This window comes from Equus asinus, chromosome 5 (genome assembly GCF_041296235.1).
Source record: "Equus asinus isolate D_3611 breed Donkey chromosome 5, EquAss-T2T_v2, whole genome shotgun sequence".
NCBI lineage: Eukaryota > Metazoa > Chordata > Mammalia > Perissodactyla > Equidae > Equus > Equus asinus.
In genome coordinates, this window is record NC_091794.1 from 113,615,608 (window position 1) to 113,636,072 (window position 20,465).

Here is a 20,465-nt window from a genome sequence, read left to right on the forward strand (position 1 = left end):
ATATCTTCCCTGTCCAGCTTGTCTTGGGCGGCTCTGCCTGTAGCTGCTGCCTCTGGGCAAGGCCTAGGGCTGAGGTCTCCTGCGTGGCTGGCTCCATCATTCCTGGTGGACATCTGGGAATTGGGGAGGGTCTGGAGGGCTCTTCCTTGCTTCCCCCGGCACCAGTGTACCCCGCTTTCCTTGAGGCTGGACAGCAAGCAGTGGTTCTGTCCTCAGCCTTGGTCCACGCCAGCCAGGGGCCGGCTGGCAATGGGGTTCCCCAGCATGCCTGTAGGGCCTGTTAACTTGACCTGGCCCCAGCCGTCCTGCTGCCTGCAGCCTGGAGGTAGTTAAGAAAGGACCCCAAGTCTCCTTGGGGACCTGCCCACTGTCGCTCAGGTCCAGCTGGAAGGAAACCTCGTGCTCACTCTCCTGGGGCCGATGGCTGTAGAGTGAACCTGCTCATCTGGCAATGCACAGCCACCTGGGGGCTCACCCTTGTGCTGACCTTTGAGGGGATGGACCTGGGACTCCCTTTCCCCTTCTGGCTCAGGACTGTGGGAACCCAGGGGCCCAACTTGGGGAGGGCAGCTCCTCAGGCAGTGAGGGTTGGCCCTATGCCCCAATAAGAGGAGGGGGCAGGACTCCGGAGCAGCCTTGGCCACCTGCCACGCCTTTGCTCAGAGGCCAGCCAGCCCCTCCCCTGCTGGCCACACTTACCCCAGTGAAGAAGCAGCACCTGTGGTCACCCAGGCTGGGGGCCCCAGGGAGTCAGTTGTCCTGTTTCCTGGGTCCTGCCAGACGTGTGGGCACCAGCAGGACCCTGGGGCAGGGCCAGAAGAACCTGGGAGAGCTGAGTGGGGTGGTCCTAGGAAGGGGCTGAGGCAGCTGTGAGCCCCTGATGGACAGTGTCCCCCCTCACCCTGGGAGCTCCCTGGCACCACCCTGGAGGGGCTGAGTGCTGGAGAAGGATTGAGGGATCCTCGTAGCGGTTCCCAGGTTCCGGGAAGGGAAGGGGGTGGGGCTGTTTCCAAGGACCTGGGGGCCTGGGGAGGCGCAGCCCCTCGGGCAGCACAGCGCCGGCTCCTCAGTAGAAGCCGGGCGAACCGTGGTCAGTGGGGTACCGCCCCGTGCGCGTCCCCGACGGCCTGCGCGCCCGGCCGACAGCCCCCGCCTGCAAGCCCTCCCCCGTGGAGCCCGCGGCTCTGGGGAGGGGGAGGGTTTATCTGGCGGCGGCGCGGGCGGCCAGAGCACTGCGCGCCGAGGCCGGCGAACCAGCGGGGACAGAGCGTGTCCCGTCCGCCCGTCGTGCCGCCGCCCCGCTCGCCTGCGCAGACATGCACCGGCCAGGCGTCCCCCGAGTCCACGTCCCCGCGCAAGGACCCTGAGTGCCGGCTGTGCCACCGCCCCCATGAGCGCGCCTGGGTGCCCCTGCTTGCAGCGCTGAGCCGCCTAGGTCCGGAGCCGCCGGACGCCATGCGCTGGGCCTGGGCCGCGGCCCTGGCCCTCCTCTGGCCGCAGCTCGCGCTCCTCGGGGGCGTCGGGGCTCGACGGGAGTCCAAGAGGCCGCGGCAGCCGGGCCAGCGCACCGAGTCCCCGAACGCCACCGTGTCCAACAGCGAGGGGCTGCCGGCCTCCCCCAAGGTACGTTTGGGTCAGGCGCACGTGGGCTTCCCGGGTCGCCATCCTTCTCCCTGCCTGCTCTGCCCTGCCGTGCTCTCCATGTCCCCTGCCGTGTCTAGGTGGGGTGAGGCTTGGGGCACATCATCAGCAGCTGGGTAGGAAGCAGCCTTGGCACTCCCCATCCCCTCCACCCCCCACCCTCGACCTGGGATGGGGTTGGGGGAGGGAAGGGGCTCCCCAGCCAGGCTAGTTTAAAGCCCACTGTGTCCGGAAAACCTGCAGCCATTCGATGTAATTGCTAATTCCGGAGGGGTCGAGGAAGCTTGGGCAGCTTGCTTCACACTGCCCTGCAGACCCCCTGCTGGCTCCCTGGCTGCCCCACAACTCCATGAGTAGACTGGACCCTGTGCTTCCTGGAGCACCTTGCCCTGACCCCTCAGTGGGCAGCCAGCACCTCCTGTGGTCTCTGGCATGGGATGTGCTCCCGTGCTTGGAGTCCCTTCAGCCCCAGCCTGCCCCCAGGGTTCCCTCTGAGACAGGAGACCCCTGCACCCACCTCAGCCCTGAACCTCCACCCTCTTGGGCTGAGGATCTGCTGAGGGGTCTTGGAGCTGACCCTAGAAGTGCACGCCTGGTGGCTTCTTGCAGCTGCTGACCTAGGGGCCTCAGGACTAGGAGGGGAGCAGCAGTTGCTGGGGCAGGCCCCCTGCCAGCCCTCACGCCTTTGATCCTGGCCTCCTGCCTCCCAAGGGCGTCTCCGTGGCGGCCAGCCCGGCTGCTCTCGGCCCACGCGGCCCCATTGGAGCCTGAGGCCCCGTTTTCCAGAGGGGAAGGCTGAGGAGAGGGAGTCCTTGGTCCCAGCCAGCCATAGAAGAGTGAGCTGCCTGCGGGTTCCGGGGCCAGCCGAGAGGGTCTTGACCAATCCCAGCCATTTACCCAGGGAGGGGTCCTTGGTGGTTGTTCCCTGCCCTGCCCGGCCCCCCTGCCCAGGGCTGCCCTCTAGAGCAAGGGCAGGGTGCAGTCTGAGGACAGGCAGGCGGACCTCCATCCCAGGAGGGGCTGTGTGACACATGCCCCAGGACGGCCCTCCCTGGGCGTTGGGACCCCTGCTCTTCCTGCCAGGGGTGGGCTCATCCTCCACCTGTCTGCTCCCACAGCCCTTGTCCCCAGATGCCAGTGATGCACTTGGGCCTCCAGGACCCCTGAGTTCCTCAAGTGTGATTAGGGTCATTGGCAGCCAGGGGAACAGGTAGATGGCAGATGTGCGAGGCATCAGGAGACTGACTCCTCCCACCCCCCCCCAGGATAGAGGACTGTCTGGTCCACTGGGAAGGAGCCCTGGCCTTCCCTGGTCAGGAGGCTGTGCCTGCCCCGGGAGCTCAGATCTCGCTGTGTTTGGGGCTCAGGGCCAACCACTGGAGTGGACCCTGGGCCAGGACCCTTTGGCCTGCCCTGCCTGGGACGGCTCTCTGGGAGCGGCCAGGGCTCTGCTGGCCTCATGACAGTGGTTCTCTCCCAGCCAGGCCACATCTGCTATGCTCTGCCCATTTTATGGGCTTCCTGTTTGAGCCCAGCACAGACTTCGTCAGAGACGGCCAGCTCCCTCCCAGCCCACACCTCTTACTTAGCACCATGTCTCCTCTGACTGGAACTGGGGGTGTTCCAGCCTCTCCTGCCTGCCTGGTACAGAACCTGGGCTTAGGAGGGAGTGGCTGGAGGGCTGAGGGGCACAGTTGAGGCAGCTCTGCCCTGCCCCTCCCGGTCCTTGCTCCAACAGCAAGGTGGGCCGGCTGCTGTGGCCTGGGTCCGAACCTGAGGAGCGGGGCCGGCCAGAGTGCCGAGGCCGCCAGCGCACACACCTGGTTCCCAGCACAGAGCAGGGCCTGTGCCCGCCCCAACCTCGCCTGGTGTCACTCTGGAAACGCTCCTGCCCCGCACCGCCAGTCTCAGCCAGGGCCAAGCCCTGTCTGGACATGTGGGGCTGGCTCGTGCATGCAGGTGTGCCCATCCGTGTGGGAACAGGGTGCCACAGAAGGGGACATGGTTGCGATGACACAGAACCAGAGCCCACGAGGGCCCAAGCCCTGGCCCACCTGTCATCTTGGTTTGAATCCTCTGGGGGTGGCTCACGGTGCCCTGTTGGCATCTTCCTTTTATCTGCCCAGTGTTGCCCAAGGCTCCCTGCTCTCCACAGGGGCAACTGGGCAGGACCCACTGGGCCTGGAGGTCAGCCCACTAGCCCTGTCCCTTGGCCCTTCAGCTCCCTGAGGCCTTGGGGCCTGAGTTCTCAGATGCCCACATGACGTGGCTGAACTTTGTCCGGCGGCCGGATGATGGGGTCTCAAAGAAACGATGCCGAGGCCAGAACAAAAAGTTGGTGAGCCCCCAGGTCTGAGCCCAGGGCAGGGGCGGTTGTGGCTCCCCCCGGGATCTTTACTTTCTCCTGCCTCCTTCCAGCGAGGCCTCTCCGGCCCCCCAGGGCCTCCTGGGCCCCCTGGCCCCCCAGGCTCCCCCGGTGCGGAAATCACTCAGGAGGCCCTGCTGAGGGAGTTTCAGGAGATGCTGAAAGGTGAGGCACCTTCACGGCCCCCCGCTCCTCTGGGAGGCTCAAGAGGGTCCCACCTGGGCCCAGGAGGTGACCCCACACTGACCCCAAGCTGCTGCTTCTGCCTGTGTCCCCACAGAAGCCACCGAGCGTCGGTTCTCGGGGCTTCTGGGCCCGTTGCTACCCGAGGGGACAGGCGAGCGGCTGGTGGCCGAGGGCTTCCACTGCCGGCTGAAGGGCCCCATGCGGGTGGACAAGAAGACTCTGGTAGAGCTGCATGACTTCCAGGCTGTGAGTGGATGTGGGGGGTGGGCCTGGCAGGTTGCTGAGGGGCCTGGCAAGCCCTGGTCATCTTGGGAGCATCTGCTGCAGGTCCTCACATACTTAATGGGGTCCAGCTGCGGGGCAAGGTGCTGGGTTGGCCCCCTACAAGTGAGCAGGCCCATAGCCGCCATGGGATGGCCACGCGGCACACGCAGAGCACGGCCCACAGCCACTGTGGGACGACCACGCAGCACATGCAAAGCAGGGCCCACAGCCACCACGGGATGGCCACGTGGCACACGTGCAGTGGGACCCAGGGCAGCCTGGGTCAGGGTGGGAGGTCTTGTGTGCGCCAAGGCTTCGGGTGGTGTCCAGAGTGGCCAGGAAGCAGGGATACCCTCCCCTGTGGGGGCTCTCGGGGCCTTACCCACCCCTTGGGGCCTAAAGCCTGTGCCCGGAGGTCCAGGGATGCAGACACATGGGTCATCCAATTGTCCTGCCCACCAGGGCCTACTTGGGGTTGGGGGCTGTTGGTTGCAGCCTCCTCCCCCAGACTGGGTGTGCAAGATGAGGGTCGAGGCCCTGGAGCCTGGGGTTCACCTGCTGTCCCTCCAGCCTACAGCCCAGGGCGCCTTCCTGCGGGGGTCCGGCCTGAGCCTCGCCTCGGGCCGGTTTACAGCCCCAGTGAGCGCCATTTTCCAGTTCTCTGCCAGCCTGCATGTAGGTGAGTGGGGCTGGGCCAGGGTGTGTGTGGTGGGGTGGGAGCTCGCTCTCCTAGGTAGGCACCCAACCTTGCAGGCCCTGGGCCTGGGTCCTGCTGTAGAGGTGCCCCCTGCTCCAACCCTGGCTCCCACTGGGGACCTGGACAGGGCCTCACGCCACCCTCCTCAGCCCACAGCCACTCCTGGGCCTGAAGCCCCCAGCCCCTGCCTCTGCCCCTCTCTGCCCCGTCCTCCCCAAGGGCTGCTGCAGACCTGGTGTGTCTCTGCAGACCACAGGGAGCTGCAGGGCAGGGGTCAGCTGCGGGCCCGGGACACAGTGCGGGCACTCATCTGCATCGAGTCCCTGTGCCATCACCACACGTGAGTGGGCTCTCCTGGGCCACCCTGGCACCGGAGGGTCACAGGAGGCATCTTGAGGGGGCAAGGGTGGGTGCCTGAGCATGGACCATCCTGCCCATGGAGAGGGGAGGGGCTGCCCCATGCACAGAGGCCTGCAGTGGGCACTGGGGTGGGTCATGGGGTCTCTGGGCACCGGGGTCCTGCCCACAGGCCAGCTGTGCCCTCACCCTTGCCCTGCGGTGCCGTGTCCAGGTCCCTGGAGGCCATCTCAGGCCTAGAGAGCAATGGCAGGGTCTTCACGGTGCACGTGCAGGGGCTGCTGGAGCTGCAGGTGAGGCAGGAGGGGTGGCAGGGCAGGAGGGGTCCTGGGCCTCCAAGCCTCCACCTGGATGCTGCCCAGCCCGTCAAGTGGACGGACGTCAGCTATGTGGCCACTCAGGACCCCTGGGCCCTGCATGGCCTGGGGCAGGTGCCGCCTGATGGGGCTGGGGCACCATCGCTCCATGAGCTCCCCTTGGGCAGGCCTGTGGGGGGTGACATTCACTGTGAGTGTCTGCAGGCTGGACAGTACACCTCCGTCTTCGTGGACAATGGCTCCGGGGCGGCCCTCACCGTCCAGAGCAGCTCCAGCTTCTCTGGCCTGCTCCTGGGCATGTGAGGGCACCAGCCAGAGCTGAGAGGAGCTGCTGTGAAGAGGACTCTGTGAGGCTGTGGAGGGGCTGCCCGGCCCCCACTCCGCCCCGACCTTTGTTATCTGTGGTCACAGCAATAAAGAGCCCCCAGCCCTCCCTGTTGCCTGGTCATTGCATCATCTTCGTGGAGGTGGAGTTGAGGGCAGGGGCCGGAAGTGCAGCTGTGGAGGGACATGTGGCCTTAGGACTCGCTTTTCAGGCTGCTGGGGTTGGGGGGGTCAGGTGAGTGGGCTTTGTTTTGGACATGGATGTCCTGGCCAAGCGTCCTGGCAGCATGGGTGCAGCCCCTTCAGCCCCTGTGCCGGCTGAATACAAGGACAGATGTCCACCCAGGTCCCTGCTCAGCCCTGCCCACAGCCTGGGGCTGCCCCTCTGCTCACCTGGGGCCTGTCCAGGTTTGGAGGGCAGCAGCCTGGACACCCACGGGGCCAGGGGCCCAGATCTGTGCAGCCTGGGGAGCTAGAAGCCCCAGAGGTTGGTGAGCGGACTGTGGCCAGATGCCATGTGCTGTGCACGTCTAGGGTGCAGAGGACATGGTGGTGGGCCCTCGGGAGGGCCTTGCCTGTGGGGCAGGCATGTGGAGCAGACGTGGGCAAGCCACGCACAGGACTGCACACACGTGCAGGCTGCCGGCAGTGTGTGGGAACCGGAGGGCATCCCGGCCTCCCAGGGGTGCCGAGGCACACGTGCCTGTGGGGCTGGGGGAAGGTTGTCCAGGCCCAGGCTGGCAGGCACCTTGCTCTCGCCTCCTTCCCCTTGGCAGCTGCCCCATCAGGCGGGTAAACTCCTCACCCCGAAGACGGGGTCAGAACTGCCCCAGAAGGGCGGCCAAGGCTGTGCCTGCAGGTCCTGCGGATTCGGGGCCCCCTTCCCTGCCCCCATTTTGGCTCCAGGAAACCAGACCAAAGAATGTAAATTGTTCTTAGGCTGTCTGGGCCTCTGCAGAGCTGCTGAGATACCATCGCTGGTTGGCACCCGGGTCCTCGGCAGGTGGCCCCAGCCAGAGCCCCGGCCCCTGACCCCTCCGCAGACGCGGGGGGTGGGGTGGGACCTGGCTCTGCAGCAGCAGGGCCCCGAGATCCTGTTTCCAAGGCTGATCAAGGAAGGGTCCCCTTCATCCTGCAGGTGGGGTCTGCCTGCAGGCTCAGGGGCAGGGGTAGGAGGTGGGGCAAGTGGAGGCTGGCGCCTGAGGGCCATTACCCGGCCCCTCTCCCGGCCCCTGACCCGCCTGAGGGGCCATAGGTGGACCCTCCCTGCAGCTGCTGGGTAATGAGGCAGGAGAGCGCTGGTGCCGGGTGGGCGCCGGTCCATGTGGTGGGCGTGGCCGCCGCTGACCTGTCCCCACCTCTCTCTCTGGTCCCCCCAGAGTGGCGTCAGGGGCTGGGGGAGGTCTGTGCTTCCCAGTGGCTAAAGGCGCCGGCCAGGTCCGGGGGCTGTTCAGGCAGCCTGTGAGGGTGGGGCGTGGGTGCTGCACTAGGGTCCCCGAGAAGGCTGGGAAAGGAGGGGCAAGCAGAAGAGGTGGAGGCTTGGGAAGGCGTCACTGGCCCCGCTTCCATTGCAGAGGTCCAGTGTGGGGCCCCCTGGGGCCCCGGTCCAGAGTTCCAGCTTAGTTTGGCTGTAGGCTGCCCAAGGCACAGTTGGTAAGGATGCTGAGGGATGATGGTCAGCACCCAGCCAGACCCTCTCTGCAGTGCCTGGGGCCCCACTGCACCCCGGGGCCTTCCTGACAGTCCTGACACCAGTCAGTCTCCCCAACCCCGCCTGGCCCAGGAGGGGCGGGTCCCACCTGCTCATCCAGAGCTGGTGAAGGGGCTGTGATGACAGAGGTGGAGACCCAGACCCAGAGGTCAGGGCCCAGGGCCCTTCAGGGAGCGACAGATGGGAGACGAGGAGATGAGGAGATGAGAGATGAGGCGAGGAAGGAGCTGGGCCAGCTCGTGGGGCTCACGGTGGGCAGGTGGGCAAGTGGCCAGGGCCGGGGAGGGCCTGCATCCCGGCGCCCGACTCCACCTGCCTCCTGGTCTGTCTTGTATTCCTTCATTTCTGCCCCCTAATCGTAGGTCATTAGCCACTTAGCTGGAATTACCCTGGAATGTGCTGTCTCCAGCTGAGCCCCCAGGGCTGGGGGTGCAGGAGAAAGGAGTGGGGGGGAGCCTGTCGGCGGCGGAGGCTGCTGTAGGAGGGTCCAAGGGCATGAGCTTGGGTGGCCCAGGGTTTAGGCCCCAGGCCCAGACTGGCTCTCAAGGACACAGGCTGGCCCCTCAGTGTTGCCAAGGGGCTAGTGCAAGTGAGGCCCCAAAGGCCCCACCCTGGACCCAGCTGCATCTCCCTCAGTCCCACCATGCTCTGGAGCCTGACCCAAACCGTGGTGTTTATAAAGAACCCCAGGGCCTTGGGAGGCATCTGGAGCCCCCAAGCGGCCCTGGCCCTGTGGTCACACCCACTCAGCCTGAGTAGGGTGTCCTGCGGTGGGCTGCACACCAGGCGGGACTGCTGTTCAGAGCAGGGGCTTCCTGGGGTCCCTGGGGTGGCAGAGCCTGGGAGGTGGGGCTCTTTTCCTTGCCTGGCCTCTCTGGTTCTGGAACTGGGCTTTGGGGTGGTCCAAGCGTCTGGCTAGGGCCAGAGCCAGAATGGCCAGCACGGGCCTGGACAGCCTTGGGTTGACTCCTGACCTTGAGCCCTGCCCTGTAGCAGCAGGAGGTGCCGGGTTGACCTTGGTGACCCCGGCTAGGGCTCACTTCCCAGAACCTCCATCTGACTCTGCCGCCTGCTAGCTGCGGCTGGGGGACCTGCTGTTCTGGGGGCTCCTGGGACACGATATATTCCTCCTGCACCCCCTGCCCCGTGCTTCCCAAGCCCTGGCCTTGGGGCCGCAGCCTGGCTGCACCTGACCGGCCCTCCAGGACCCAAGGCCTGCCCTGGGGCGCTGAGGGTGGCGTGTCTCCGCGTTGGGTCAGAGGCTGCTCCCCCAGCGGCCTTGGCGTGTGTCCAGTTAGAGTGCAGACAGGGTGTGGGTGTCCGGCTGGGGAGTCCTCCCCGGGTGGGAGAAGCCACCAGCTCAGCAGCTGGGGGCCACCTGGCTCTGCTCACCGTGGTCCCCTCTGGGGGCTGTGAGATGGGACAGGGTAGGGGCGAGGCTTGCAGAGGAGGGCTGCCCGCCTGGCCTGGGCCTGGGGTATGTGGCGGTGTGTGCACCTTGGGGTGTGGCTGAGACAGACTGGCCCTTGGTGGCAGGGCCTTTGGGTCTGAGTTCGCCCCCCTCAGGTTGGGCCTGGACTGAGAGGGGGTCTACCCTAAGGGCCCCATGGTCTGCCTGTCCCCAGCTGGGCCCCTCCCTGCCCACCTGGGAGGTTCTCACACCCGGACAAGATGTCCTGACTCCTGTGACGTCGGCCAAGGACCAGAGTGGCCTGGGGGCCTGGGAAGCCTCGGGGGGAAGTGTCTGCGCTCCTCTCTCAGTCTGCATGTACCTGGGCTCCCTGTGCTGACCCCGTGCTGACTCTGCATGTCCTCGGGTGGCTGATGGTGTGTCTGACTCTGGTGTGGCCAGCTGCATGCGTGCTCCTGGCATGTGTGTGACGTGTGTCCCCTCTGTCTCTGCTCTGAGACCAGGGGTTTCTTTGCTGAGCTGGAATCACTGGGGCCCTCAGGAGCAAAACACAGGGCAGGTGGCTGGAGTCACCGGCTGGCCAGTTGCCGAGCTTAAGAGCAGCCGTGGTCAGGGTCCTTGGCGTGAGGGAGACCCGCTGGTGTTGGTCCAACCAGGGAGCCTGTTATGCTGGACGGTTGGGCTGGTGGCCACAAAACTGCTGGACCTCGGGGTGGGGAAGTGCTGCTGCCTGCGGCCTTGAGCTGGACTCTGACAGCCGTTGACTCTGCATGATGGGGCAAAGGAGAGGGGTCCCAGCCCCTGTCCTGAGGCCAAAGCTGCCTGGGGGACAGAAGGGAGCCTTGTCTCGTCTGAGGCCTCTAACCTGTGCACAGAGCGCTCACCTAGGCCCAGGCTGTGGCCAGGAGGCCCTCACAAGACTGGAGCTGGGGGCACGGGGGTGCTGCGTCCTGGGGCCTTTGCTCACTGACCGGGCTTGGCCAGTGTGCCCTCTGGGCTGAGTTCAGGCTGCTCCGAGCTCTGCATGACCTCAGGGCCCTGCCGCAGGGTCAATGAGGTGCTGGATCTCCAGCTCCGGGCACCTGAGCTGACCCAGGAGCTGAGGCCTCCAGCAGCCTGGGGTCTCCCGAAGCTGGCCCCTGGAGCCGGGTTGAGGCGGGCTGGGAGTCAGGAACACACCCCTGACCTGTGCCTGTGCCTGTGCTGCCATCGGCATGTCTGCCCGCCTGCATGTCTGATGCCAGAGTGGGGCTCGGGGACAAAGGGCCTTTGTTCAGGAGGGTTTGGGGTGCAGCTCCCTGCTCTGGGGCAGTGACTCATGGGTTCCTCTGCTGTGATAACATCAGTTTTGCAACAGCCGGTGTGTCACACACACCCAGGGCGGTGGCGAGGGCAGGAGGCACCCCCACCTGTGCCCGCGGTCCCTCCAGGCTACCCTGTTGGAACCTGGGTGTGTGCGGGAGTGGCCGCGAGAACAGGAGTAAACAGGAAGGGGCGTCGCAGAGCCAAGTCAGACTCCACCGCTGAAGTGAACTCTTGAGAAGCAGCCCCTCAGCCCCCCTGCAGTCCCCGGCCCACCTCCTGGCTGGACCCCAGCCCCCTGCTGCAGCCCCGCAGCCACCCCGCTGCAGCAGTGCCCATACCAGGCTCTGTGGGAGGCCCTCATGGCAGGCTGCACCCAGGCCAGACTGGAGGAGGCACTTCCCGGCAACCGCTGTGGAGGCTGCCTGGTGGCTCTTCGGGGGCCAGAGAGCAGGGTGGGGGCCTGTCTGGGGACTTGGTCGGAGGGCTGGACATTTGAGCCTGGCTCTGGCCACCCACCGGTCACTCCCTGTGCGGGGTGAGGTGGGCGTCTGTGGCAGGGGGCAGGGGCCCCTCGGGGCTGCCGAGACCCTCAGACGCCACCAGATGGAGGGGCGGGCTGGTTTCCTTCTCCTCGGGTCACCAGGCTGGGTCAGGCCCTGGGTCAGCAGAAGGCGGGAGCTGGACAAGGGCCTCCCTGGGCTCCTGTCCCGCTGGCCCGGCCATGGAGGCTCAGTGTTTACTCTGGAGGATGGAGCCGACCACTGTCTGGGCTCCCACAGCCACACTCTGCAGCCCTGGCTTCTCCCCAGCCTCCAGCACCACCCAGTGCCACAACTAGCCGAGCCCTGCCTGCGGGGCCAGGCTGGCCGGCAGCCAGGGCCCTGGGGCCACGTGCAGACAAAGTGCAGGGACCTGGGGCCAGGGTGATGGGGGCACCTGGGCGGAGGCCTCTCTGGACACTACCTGTGCAAGTGGGCTCAGGTGTGTGTGGGGAGGGCCCCTGACCATCCTGCCGAGTGGCCAGCCCAGCGGCTGCCCCTTGCTGACCTCCCTACCCCCAGTGCCCAGGCCTCCAGGTCCGGTTGCCCACCCAGCTACCAGAGCCCCCCTTCCCAGGTCGGGGGTGTGTGCTCTGGGGTAGCATTCATCTCCAGGCTCAAGCGGAGACCCCTCTATGGAGACCCTTGACCCTCATCACTTCCTGGGCTCTCATTGCAAGATGGCCCAGGGCAGCCCTCAAGTCAGTGTCAAGGGGGAGGCACTCACCCCCACCCTTAGCTTCTGCCAAGGCTGGGTCTCCTGGGAGCAGCTTGGGCAGACTTACCCCTCCTGAGGCTCAATTCTCCTTCCAGGACCTCACCAGTCTTTGGGCAAGGACCCCAGGCACCTGCTTGTGCCCAGACTCAGGGTCACACCTCTGCCCACTCTTCTGACCTGGGCGACTGAGGTGGGCATCCAGAGTAGGGCCACACAACTCTGGGACCTCCCAGAGCGGGTCCCCCTGGCCCAGGGTTGAGGGTTCCTGGGGTGCTGCCCCAGCCTCACAGGAACTGCTAATCTTCCCTGATTTCCCTCATTTCCCATGTCCCGTTCCCGGGGCCCTTGTGGGTCCAGGAGACAGCCAGGCGCGAAGAGGGTCCCTGCTGCATCGATGGAGAACCCCCTGGCTTTGCCCACCTCGGTCATCGGCCTTCTCTGTGACTCCTGCAGACCAAGGCGCTGGTCAGAGTGAGGTGCTTGAGCTGCAGTCCATGGGTCACCCACTGAGGCTGTGTTGTAGGTCTTGCTGGGTGCTGAGGCCAGAGTGGAGGCCTGAGGCTGGCCAGGAGGCAGACAGCAGAGGCCCACTCGGGTGGGCCTGGGTGTCTCCCCCACCAACCCCGGGCCCTCTCCTCTCTCAGCTCCCACTCTCTTCCCCCTGCCAGCCCTCCTTGGGCCACTTAACCACGTGCCACCTCCAAACAGACCTCAGGTGGGGGAGGCTCAGGGTCCTTGGGAGGAAGGGGCGGGATGGGCTTTCAAAGACACCAGCAGAAGAGGGTCCTGGGGCATGCTGGGGGCAGGGGCACGTGCAGCCCCAGGATGCAGGGTGTGATGGGTTGTTCAGTTTGCTTTGGGTGATCTCTGAAGTGGTCAACGCAGTAAGGTGGTGGTGGTGGTGGGGGGGGGGGGTCACCTGGCTGCAGTGTGGCCTGGGGTGGCGGTAGTGCTGGGACTTCTGCATGAGGCTTGAGGGTCTGAGAGTGGGGGATGGGGGGGTGGGGAGCCAGCAGCACCATCCACAAACGGGTGGGGTCGGGAAGAGCTGGGATGGGGGCTGAGTGCCCAAGAAAGACAGTTGTGGGGGGTGGAGGGAGAAGAGGGAGGAGCTGGGGGGAAGCTGGGGGGCAGTGGAGAGAAGATGCGCATTTCTACAGGAGCAGACGGAAGGGGAGGCCTGAGGGGTCCCCAAGCTGGCAGTGAGCCCACCCTGGCCCTGAAGAAAGGGGGGTGGGTGCCCACAGAGGCCAGACGACAGGTGAAGGTGACAAGGCTTTGGGGAGGGTCCTCTGGGTGGGGCTGGGAGGGGACCTCCAGGGAGACCACGGGGTCTCAGAACAAGCAGCCCCACAGAGGTTGGACTGCGACCCCATGGGAGCCCCATGTTTGCTCCGAGGCCAGGACTGGGGGGATGGACAGATGGGCAGCGGTGGTGTCAGGACAGACACGGGGGCCCTTTCACCCGCTCCCTGGACTCAACGTGAGAGAGATGTCAGCTCAACCCAGAGCATGCTTATTAGGAAGAAAATCAACACAAGCCCCTGGAACAGGGTGCAGGCATCAAGGAGCAAATTTGAGGTCACTCTCTTCACTGGGCTGCCCGCGCCCCAGGCAGGCTCTCCATGGTTCTTCTGGAGGCCCTGGGCACCTGGCCTGCCTTAGGTCTGTTTGTGGCCAGCTGTCATGTGCTCCCTGGGGCCCCAGACGGCGAAAGTCAGTGGCCTTACCGTGTGGACAGAGTGCCTGGGGCAGGTGGGGCCCGAGGGAGGAGTGCTGGCCGCCCTGGTCAGACCCTGTGGATTCTAGACTGAGACGGAGCCAGGGAGAGATGGTGACCCAGACAGTGGGGATGTGAGCCAGGCCTGATGATAGAAGGAGGGTGGGGGCTGGGCAGCACCGTGGGCTGTGGAAACGCCTGGATGCGTGGCCTGCCTGGGACAGCAGGGTCTGTGCTCAGCCTTGGGAGGCAGAGAAGAAGGTTGGGTGCAGCCAGTGGCTGAGGGGCCTGTGATGCACAGCGAGTACCCCCAGAGCTGGGAGGAGCCGAGTGAAGGTGGGCACTGGGAGCTGTGCAAGACTCCTCAGGCTGTGGGAGCAAAGAGCAATAAACGGGGGTTCAAGGCAACAAGTTTACCCTCACAGTTCCGGAGGCCAGGAGCTGAGATGGAGGGCTGGGCAGGGTTGTGCTGCTGAGACCTGGGTGAGCCCTCCTGTCCCTTCCCAGCCTCCGGGGGCAGCCATACGTCTCTTGCCTGGCGGCCATGTCACTCCAACCTCTGCTTCCGTCGCCACGTGGCCTTCTCCTCTGTGGGTCCCTGTCCCCTCTTCTTAGAAGGACAGCAGTAACGTTGGAGTATGGCCCATTCAAACGACTCATCTTGCCTCAAGGACGTCTGTGGGGATCCTGTTTCCTACTAAGGCCACATGCACGTGTCCTGGGGATGAGGACTTCAGCACATCTTTTTGGGGGCACAGTTCAACTCACAGCAGGGCCCTCAGATTGTGACCACAGCACGGCCCCCACCAGGTGGGTGGGCGGAGGGAGACCTTGACAAAGTTCTGGGGGATGGTGGACAGGTCCCAGGAGGACCCAGACACAAGCAGCACTTTGCATCCAGTGGCTGCAACCGAGGAGACCGGGGCAGCCACCCAGGCCCGTCTGGAGGGACCCAAGGTTGGCCCCGAGCCTGAGCCACAGCTTCAGGGCCTGGCAGCCCTGCCTCCCAGCTCATGTCTCCCCAGAGGATGGGCCCAGCAGTCGGACAGGTGAGAGGCTCCTGGCTCCTGGGCTGATCTGACTCCTGGGCCGTGCGCTGGGCAGGGAGGGCAAGGGTGTGGCACAGGCCTGGGGACAGCCAGGTACACAGGTGAAAGGCAGGGACAGTGAGAGACCACGAGGCAGCAGTCAGCAGGTGATGTGGATGGGCCGCCCCAAGAAGGTGACTTCAAGTGAATAAAGGGACAGTGGAGGCCCGAGGCAGGGGACACGTGCCAGATGGCCAGCAAGTGAGCCTGATGTGGAGGGCAAAGGAGGCTGCAGCCAGGAGCAGGGGAGAGGGGCCTGAGGGTGGGGAGGTGATTGGGGGACAGGCAGCAGGCCTGAGAAGGGCTGTGAGCACAGGTGTGATGGCTCAGGCTGCTGGGTGCCCTGCTCACCCCTCCTGCTCTCAGCGCCAGGCTGGGCTGGTCCTGGGTCCCCTGCAGCTCATTGCTCCATGGCTTGGTTGGGGGTGGGGAAGCGGGGGCAGAGGCAGATCCACTGCCCCACCCTGACGATGTCACCAACTTGGGGGCCTCTTGATGGCCTTCTCTCTCCCTCCATGGATGCAGCAGGGTGCTATGGCCACAGCTCAGTGCTCAGAGAAACAGACCCCCCCAGCCATTGAAACTGGAGGGGTCTTTGAATCTGAACGTTTCTATTTTTATCATGTGCACACCGAAGCCCAGAGGCCAGAGGACCTTCCCAAGGTCAGAACTTACTGGCTAAACCTAGTATCCACAGCAACATTGGGAGGCAGAGGAGCGAAAACCCTACCCCCTGTTTGGGGGGGATCAGGGGCTGGCCCCTTGTGTACAGGGACAAGAGGGGCAGCCAGTGGGCTGGCTCCTCCCCAGTTCTGAGCTGCACACCAGCCTGTGCTACAGGGCCTGGAAAGGCCTGGAAGCCCCCAGCGTGTGAGGGTGGGGCACGCCTCCTCCAGGCTCACTTGAGGCAGTGAGGCCTCACTCCCTTCTGTCCCATGGTCTCCAGCAGGTGCATGTCCTGGCAAACCCCCAAACTGTGGCCCCCAGGTTCTCCCCAGCCCCTAGCTTGTCCCTGGTCCTTCTTGGGTCTTGCCAACTCTGCCACACCAAGCGGACCCCAGCTTTGGGGGTGGAGGGGGCCAGGAGGGTGGTGGGGAGGTCTTGGCTCAGACCTGGGGTGGGGGTGGGGGACGACAGGACAATGGCAGGTGCAGCACTGGCCCCCCGCAGGAGCCATGCACCCTGCCCTCGGCACACGTGTGTGGTGAACATTCCCCCTCCTGGTGCTGGGCCATCCTGGGTCCCAGGTTCCTATTTTATTAGAATTAGTGACGTGATATATACTTTTAAATTGAACTTTCTGAGATAACTGCAAATTCACATGCGGTTGTGAGAAACAGTACAGGGAAATTGTGTATCCCTCTCCCAGGCTCCCCCAATGGTAGAGTCTCGAAAAACTGTAGGATGACATCACCACCGGGAAACCAACATTCAGGCTTCAGGCAAGATCCCGAGTTCCCACCCACTTGAGTACCCACCTCACTTCCCTTCCCGCTCCTCCTGGACCAGCAGCACTCATCTGTCCTCTGTCTCTACAACTCTGTCGTCCAAGGACGTCACAGAAACGGAAGCAGCATGTAATATTTTGGGACTGGCTTTTCTTGCTCAGCATCATTCTCTGGAGATTCATCCTGGCTGCTGAGGGTGTTTTTGAAGTTCCTCGTTTTCTAGCTCTGGGACCTTGGCCAGGGCACCGTCTCTTGTGCCTCAGTCTCCTCCAGTTGTTGGAAAACGAAGGGGCTGTTTCCAGGGCCGAGGCAGGCGGCTGGCACATCATCCTGGTTCTCCAACAGCCTGCCTTCTCTCTCCACGAGGCCGTGGTGGGGGAGGGGCAGGACCAAGGCCCCCGGAGAGGGCCCTGCACAGGGGAGCTGTGCACCTCTCAGATGAGGCCTGCTGCCCACGCCCAGGCCTGCCCGGGCGCCCCGCTCGGGGGTCTGATGGCCATGTATGGAGACACCACTCGGTTGGAGAAGAGTTGGTTGTTCTGTCTCCTAAATTCCCTCATAAAAGCCGGTTTGGTGGCCCGACTTCCCCATCTCTCAGGGCCTGCAGTCTCCTGGTCCTGGGCTCCCCCCACAGTCTACAGGGTGCATGTGTGCCCACGTGGTGCTGGGCAGGGATCTGGGGGTCCAGCCCTCGGCTTCAATCCCGGCTCTGCCACTGGCCACTCAGCAGGTCGCCCGGTCTCTCTGAGCACCTTCTCGTCTGAAACAGAGATGTGCACACAACTCATCTGATGATCCCAAGGCTCAGAAGAGACGTCCCAGGTCAAAAATGGTTGACAAGAGGAATCAGCATTCCTGGGGAACCTGTCCCCCCACTGGTGGGCACGGCCCTGCTGGGTCCACCCTGGTGTCCCCAAACTGGGGTCGTCTCATGAATCCACGTCCTGTGAACAAGACATTCGCAGGGGCAGTCAGGCCTGGCAGGGCGGTCAGAAAGCTCACACTCACCTTGTAACCAGAGCTGTGTCAGATCTCCAGACCTCCCTGGACCAGCTCCCACCTTCCAAAGGTGGTACAATTGCATTTAGGCTACCAACCACAAGACCAGCCCCTTCTTTCCAGGCTGAGACCCCAAGTTCCAGTCTTCAAACAAGAATAACCCAAACCTGGTGCTGCGGACCGACTGTGTCCCCCAAATTCAGACTGAAGCCCTGACCCCCAGTGTGACAGTATTCGGAGGCAAGGCCTTCAGGAGGAATTAGGGTTAGAGGAGGTGGTGAGGGTGGAGCCCGGCGATGGGATCAGTGTGCTTGTAAGAAGACACCACAGAGCTCGCTCTGAACTTAGGCCAGCTCTGGGCCACGAGGACACAGAGGGAAATGCGGCCGTCTACACACCAGGAGACCTCACAGAACCTGCCCCTGCTGCCACCCCGAGCTCACTTCCAGCCTCCAGAACCGTGGGAAACAGGGCGGCTGCAGAAGCTGCCAGCCTGTGGGATTTCGTTGTGGTGTCTGAGCTGACACCTGCTCTAACGCCCACAGCCTGAGACGCAAAAGAATGGCAATGAGAACACAAGCCAGAGCTTTGTCCCTGCTCACACCGCCCTGAAGTGGGCTAGGGAGACCGCGGGGGGCAGCCCGTTGCGCAGAAAGAAGAGCCGGGTCAGACCCCAGATAAAGACGTGCGGTCTCCACACGGACTGCTGGCTGCGAGGCTCGCGGTTGTCCTGGAGCCACTTCTGCTACCTCTGCAGTCACCGTGGCTCTCACCCCACGTCTAACAGGGAAGAAAGGAAACCCTGACCTTCTGAGGAATGTTAGAGGCGATTGGTCAGGGGTGCACACGCGTGCTTTCTGTCTCCAAAACGACACGCCAAGCCAGCAAAGCGTGTTTTCTTAAGACAGAATTTGGGAAGCCTCATCAACACTTCCAAGGGTTCCGATTCCTGGAACTCGAGCCCAGAGTCAAAAGTAACAGGCGCACGTGTGACAAACACTTGCCCCGCGTCGCCTCGAGGAAGCCTTAAAAGGGAAGTCTCTTCAGAGAGAAACAGTGCAACCGACTTAGGCGTGAACTGAAAGAAGTGGAAGTTTTGAAGCCCTCCCACGTTCCAGCACACATGCAGCAGCGGGTCTACCACTCTGGCTGTAAAAACAGATTAAGCCACAAATTCCAAGTTCTGATAGAAAAGTCTTCTCTTAAATAATTTAAAAACTACTGAGACTCACACAGTCCCACAAATTTACAACAATTATAAATAAATCACAGGCAACTGCTGAATTACATTTACCACAAATTCACTCTAGGGCCACACACAGACCAAAATGCCTACAAGTAGTTAACATAAAACACAGTTAAGTCTTAGACTTGACACATGACAAATGACGCCCACCTGAGACGCGAAAAAATGGAACCTAACTAAACAAAGGAACAGTAATTTTGAGAAAAGCCGTTGGATTGCAAGACAGATGGCCTGCGGCACGCCAGGGCCTGCAGGTCAGTTTACAGCAGCCACAGCTCTCGGCGCAGGGAGACTTCCCAAGTGGACGGTCAGCACGGCAGACGTGGGATGTGACACAGTCCCCACCCCAGATGAAGTCAGGATTCTTTTGGGTCCGATTCTACAAGTGTCTGTGAGCTCCAGCCTCTTGCTCCTTGCCCCCACCTTGGAACAGGACAGCAAGTGGACAGGCCGGGGTGGCTGCAAGCCCCTGCAGACTTGGGAGGCTCTGCCTGCCATCACCCCAAAGCTGGGCATGTTGCCAGTACAGGCAAACGAAGGCTGAAATCCAGACAGGACATTTCTACCTGGCCATGATGCATTGCCATGGCAAGCCCCAGGGGTCTCCCAGGCTCAGAAGAAAATGCTCTTGAGTGAGCCCACATGTATGGCCACTGAGGTGCACAGCTCTGGACCCAGACTGGAGCTGGGACCCAGGATTTGGCCACTGCCACTTGGCATCTGCCCAAAAGCTCCACCAGTCACTGGACAAACCAGATCCCTTCCAGGGCTGGATTCATCCCAGATAACTACCTGGAACCTGTCGGCTTTGCCAGTGGAACGCCAGTAGGAGGCTACCTCAGCTGGCGCCCCACAGGCCCCCAAGTGACTCTCACTGCAGCGGCCACCTCCCGAGGCGTCTGTCCTGGCCTCTCCTCCAGCGCCGACGTGCGGTGCGCAGAGCAGCTGCGGTGCCCTCGGAGCCCCGGGTGAGGGGGCTGCGCTCAAGGGATGCCCTCCTTCCTCTGGCAGCACTGAGAGGGCGGCGCGGACCAGTCGTAGACGTAGGAGAGACGCAGCTGCACCTCCTGCTTGCACAGGCGGCCCTCGCGCGTCAGCGTCTGGTGCTTCTCCAGCATGTCCTGCAGGCTCTGCTTGTGCGTCACCAGGTACTGGTTGCTGCAGCCGCGGGACTTGTACTCGGTGTCGAAGCGCGGGTCGTGCTCGCGCTGCACGTCCACTGGTGCGAGCCAGGCGCCCAGCGACACGTCCTCGCTGTGCCACGCGCGCAGATACTCGCGGCTGATGCGCAGGTAGTGCACCAGGTCGGCCGAAAGCACGTAGCCGCCCCCCAGCGCGTAGGGCAAGTAGTAGTCGCACAGCTGCCAGGCGGCCTCGCGCCAGCGGCCCCCGGGCTTGACGCGCCCGCGGCCCGAGAAAAAGCCCCAGTAGAGGCGGCGGCGTTGCGCGGAGTCGCGGGCACGCAGCTCGGCCACCAGCGCGTCCAGCCGTGCGAACGAGTCGTCGTCCGCCTTGAGCACGAACTCGAAGGCCACGTGCTCGTCCAGCCAGGCCAGCATGGCCAGCACCTTGGCCGTAAGGTTCTCGTAGGCATCGCGCAGCGCGGGCAGCAGCAGCAGGTCGCCGTGCCGTGCCTGCTCGCGCTCCAGGGCGCGCCGCTCCTCGGCGCCCAGGCCGTCCGTGCCCACGGCGAAGCGCGCCCATACGTCGCCCGGGCCGCCGCGCCGCGCCGCCGCCAGCCACGTGCCGCGGACCACGCTGCGCCGCTCGGCCGCCCGCGGTGCGCTGGCCACCAGCACGGCCAGGAAGGCGGCGGCGCGCGCGGGCCCGGCGGGCAGGACGCCGCGGCCGGGCGGCGGGCGGGGGCCCTCGGCCGCGCAGCGCGCCAGGTAGAGCAGCGCGGCGCCGCAGAGCGCCAGGCCGCTCAGGCCCAGCGCCGTCCGGTGCCGCCACGCGCGCCGCAGCAGCTTCATGACCCGGCCGGCGGCGTCGCACGCCCGGGGCTGGGGGACCGGACGGCAGCGGCGGGGGCGGCGGCGCGGCAGCGGGCCGGCCTGGGGTCACGTGGCCCTGCGCACGCTTCTCATTGGGCGCCCTGGGGCCACGTACACTCGCACGCGTTTATCATT

At 64.3% G+C, this 20,465-nt stretch overlaps 2 protein-coding genes across 3 annotated transcripts; one reads left to right on the forward strand and one right to left on the reverse strand.

Moving 5' to 3' along the window:
- Positions 1–1,026: 1,026 nt before the first annotated feature.
- C1QTNF12 (C1q and TNF related 12) lies at positions 1,027–6,260 on the forward strand. The gene is made up of 8 exons (XM_014863176.3): positions 1,027–1,623; positions 3,863–3,979; positions 4,060–4,171; positions 4,287–4,438; positions 5,027–5,135; positions 5,403–5,493; positions 5,725–5,803; positions 6,032–6,260. Exons 1-8 carry the CDS (start codon positions 1,456–1,458, stop codon positions 6,128–6,130), a joined length of 927 nt encoding a protein of 308 aa, XP_014718662.2. The 5' UTR covers positions 1,027–1,455; the 3' UTR covers positions 6,131–6,260.
- Positions 6,261–15,879: 9,619 nt separating this feature from the next.
- B3GALT6 (beta-1,3-galactosyltransferase 6) lies at positions 15,880–20,408 on the reverse strand. 2 transcript variants are annotated; one of them, XM_070511365.1, is made up of 2 exons: positions 19,129–20,408; positions 15,880–16,851 (listed from the first exon to the last, which is right to left on the reverse strand). In XM_070511365.1, exon 1 carries the CDS (start codon positions 20,307–20,309, stop codon positions 19,320–19,322), a length of 990 nt encoding a protein of 329 aa, XP_070367466.1. In that variant the 5' UTR covers positions 20,310–20,408; the 3' UTR covers positions 15,880–16,851; positions 19,129–19,319. The 2 variants fall into 2 exon arrangements, with proteins under 2 accessions (XP_070367466.1, XP_014718574.3); XM_014863088.3 differs by having other exon boundaries at positions 15,880–17,035.
- Positions 20,409–20,465: the final 57 nt, after the last annotated feature.

Bases quoted from the DNA above. Each gene is read 5' to 3' on its own strand.
- C1QTNF12 (XM_014863176.3), top strand. From the start codon at position 1,456: ATGCGCTGGGCCTGGGCCGCGGCCCTGGCCCTCCTCTGGCCGCAGCTC. The intron at 4,172-4,286 runs GTGAGGCACCTT...GTGTCCCCACAG, and splicing joins GTTTCAGGAGATGCTGAAAG to AAGCCACCGAGCGTCGGTTC. The intron at 4,439-5,026 runs GTGAGTGGATGT...CTGTCCCTCCAG, and splicing joins AGCTGCATGACTTCCAGGCT to CCTACAGCCCAGGGCGCCTT.
- B3GALT6 (XM_070511365.1), bottom strand. From the start codon at position 20,309: ATGAAGCTGCTGCGGCGCGCGTGGCGGCACCGGACGGCGCTGGGCCTG.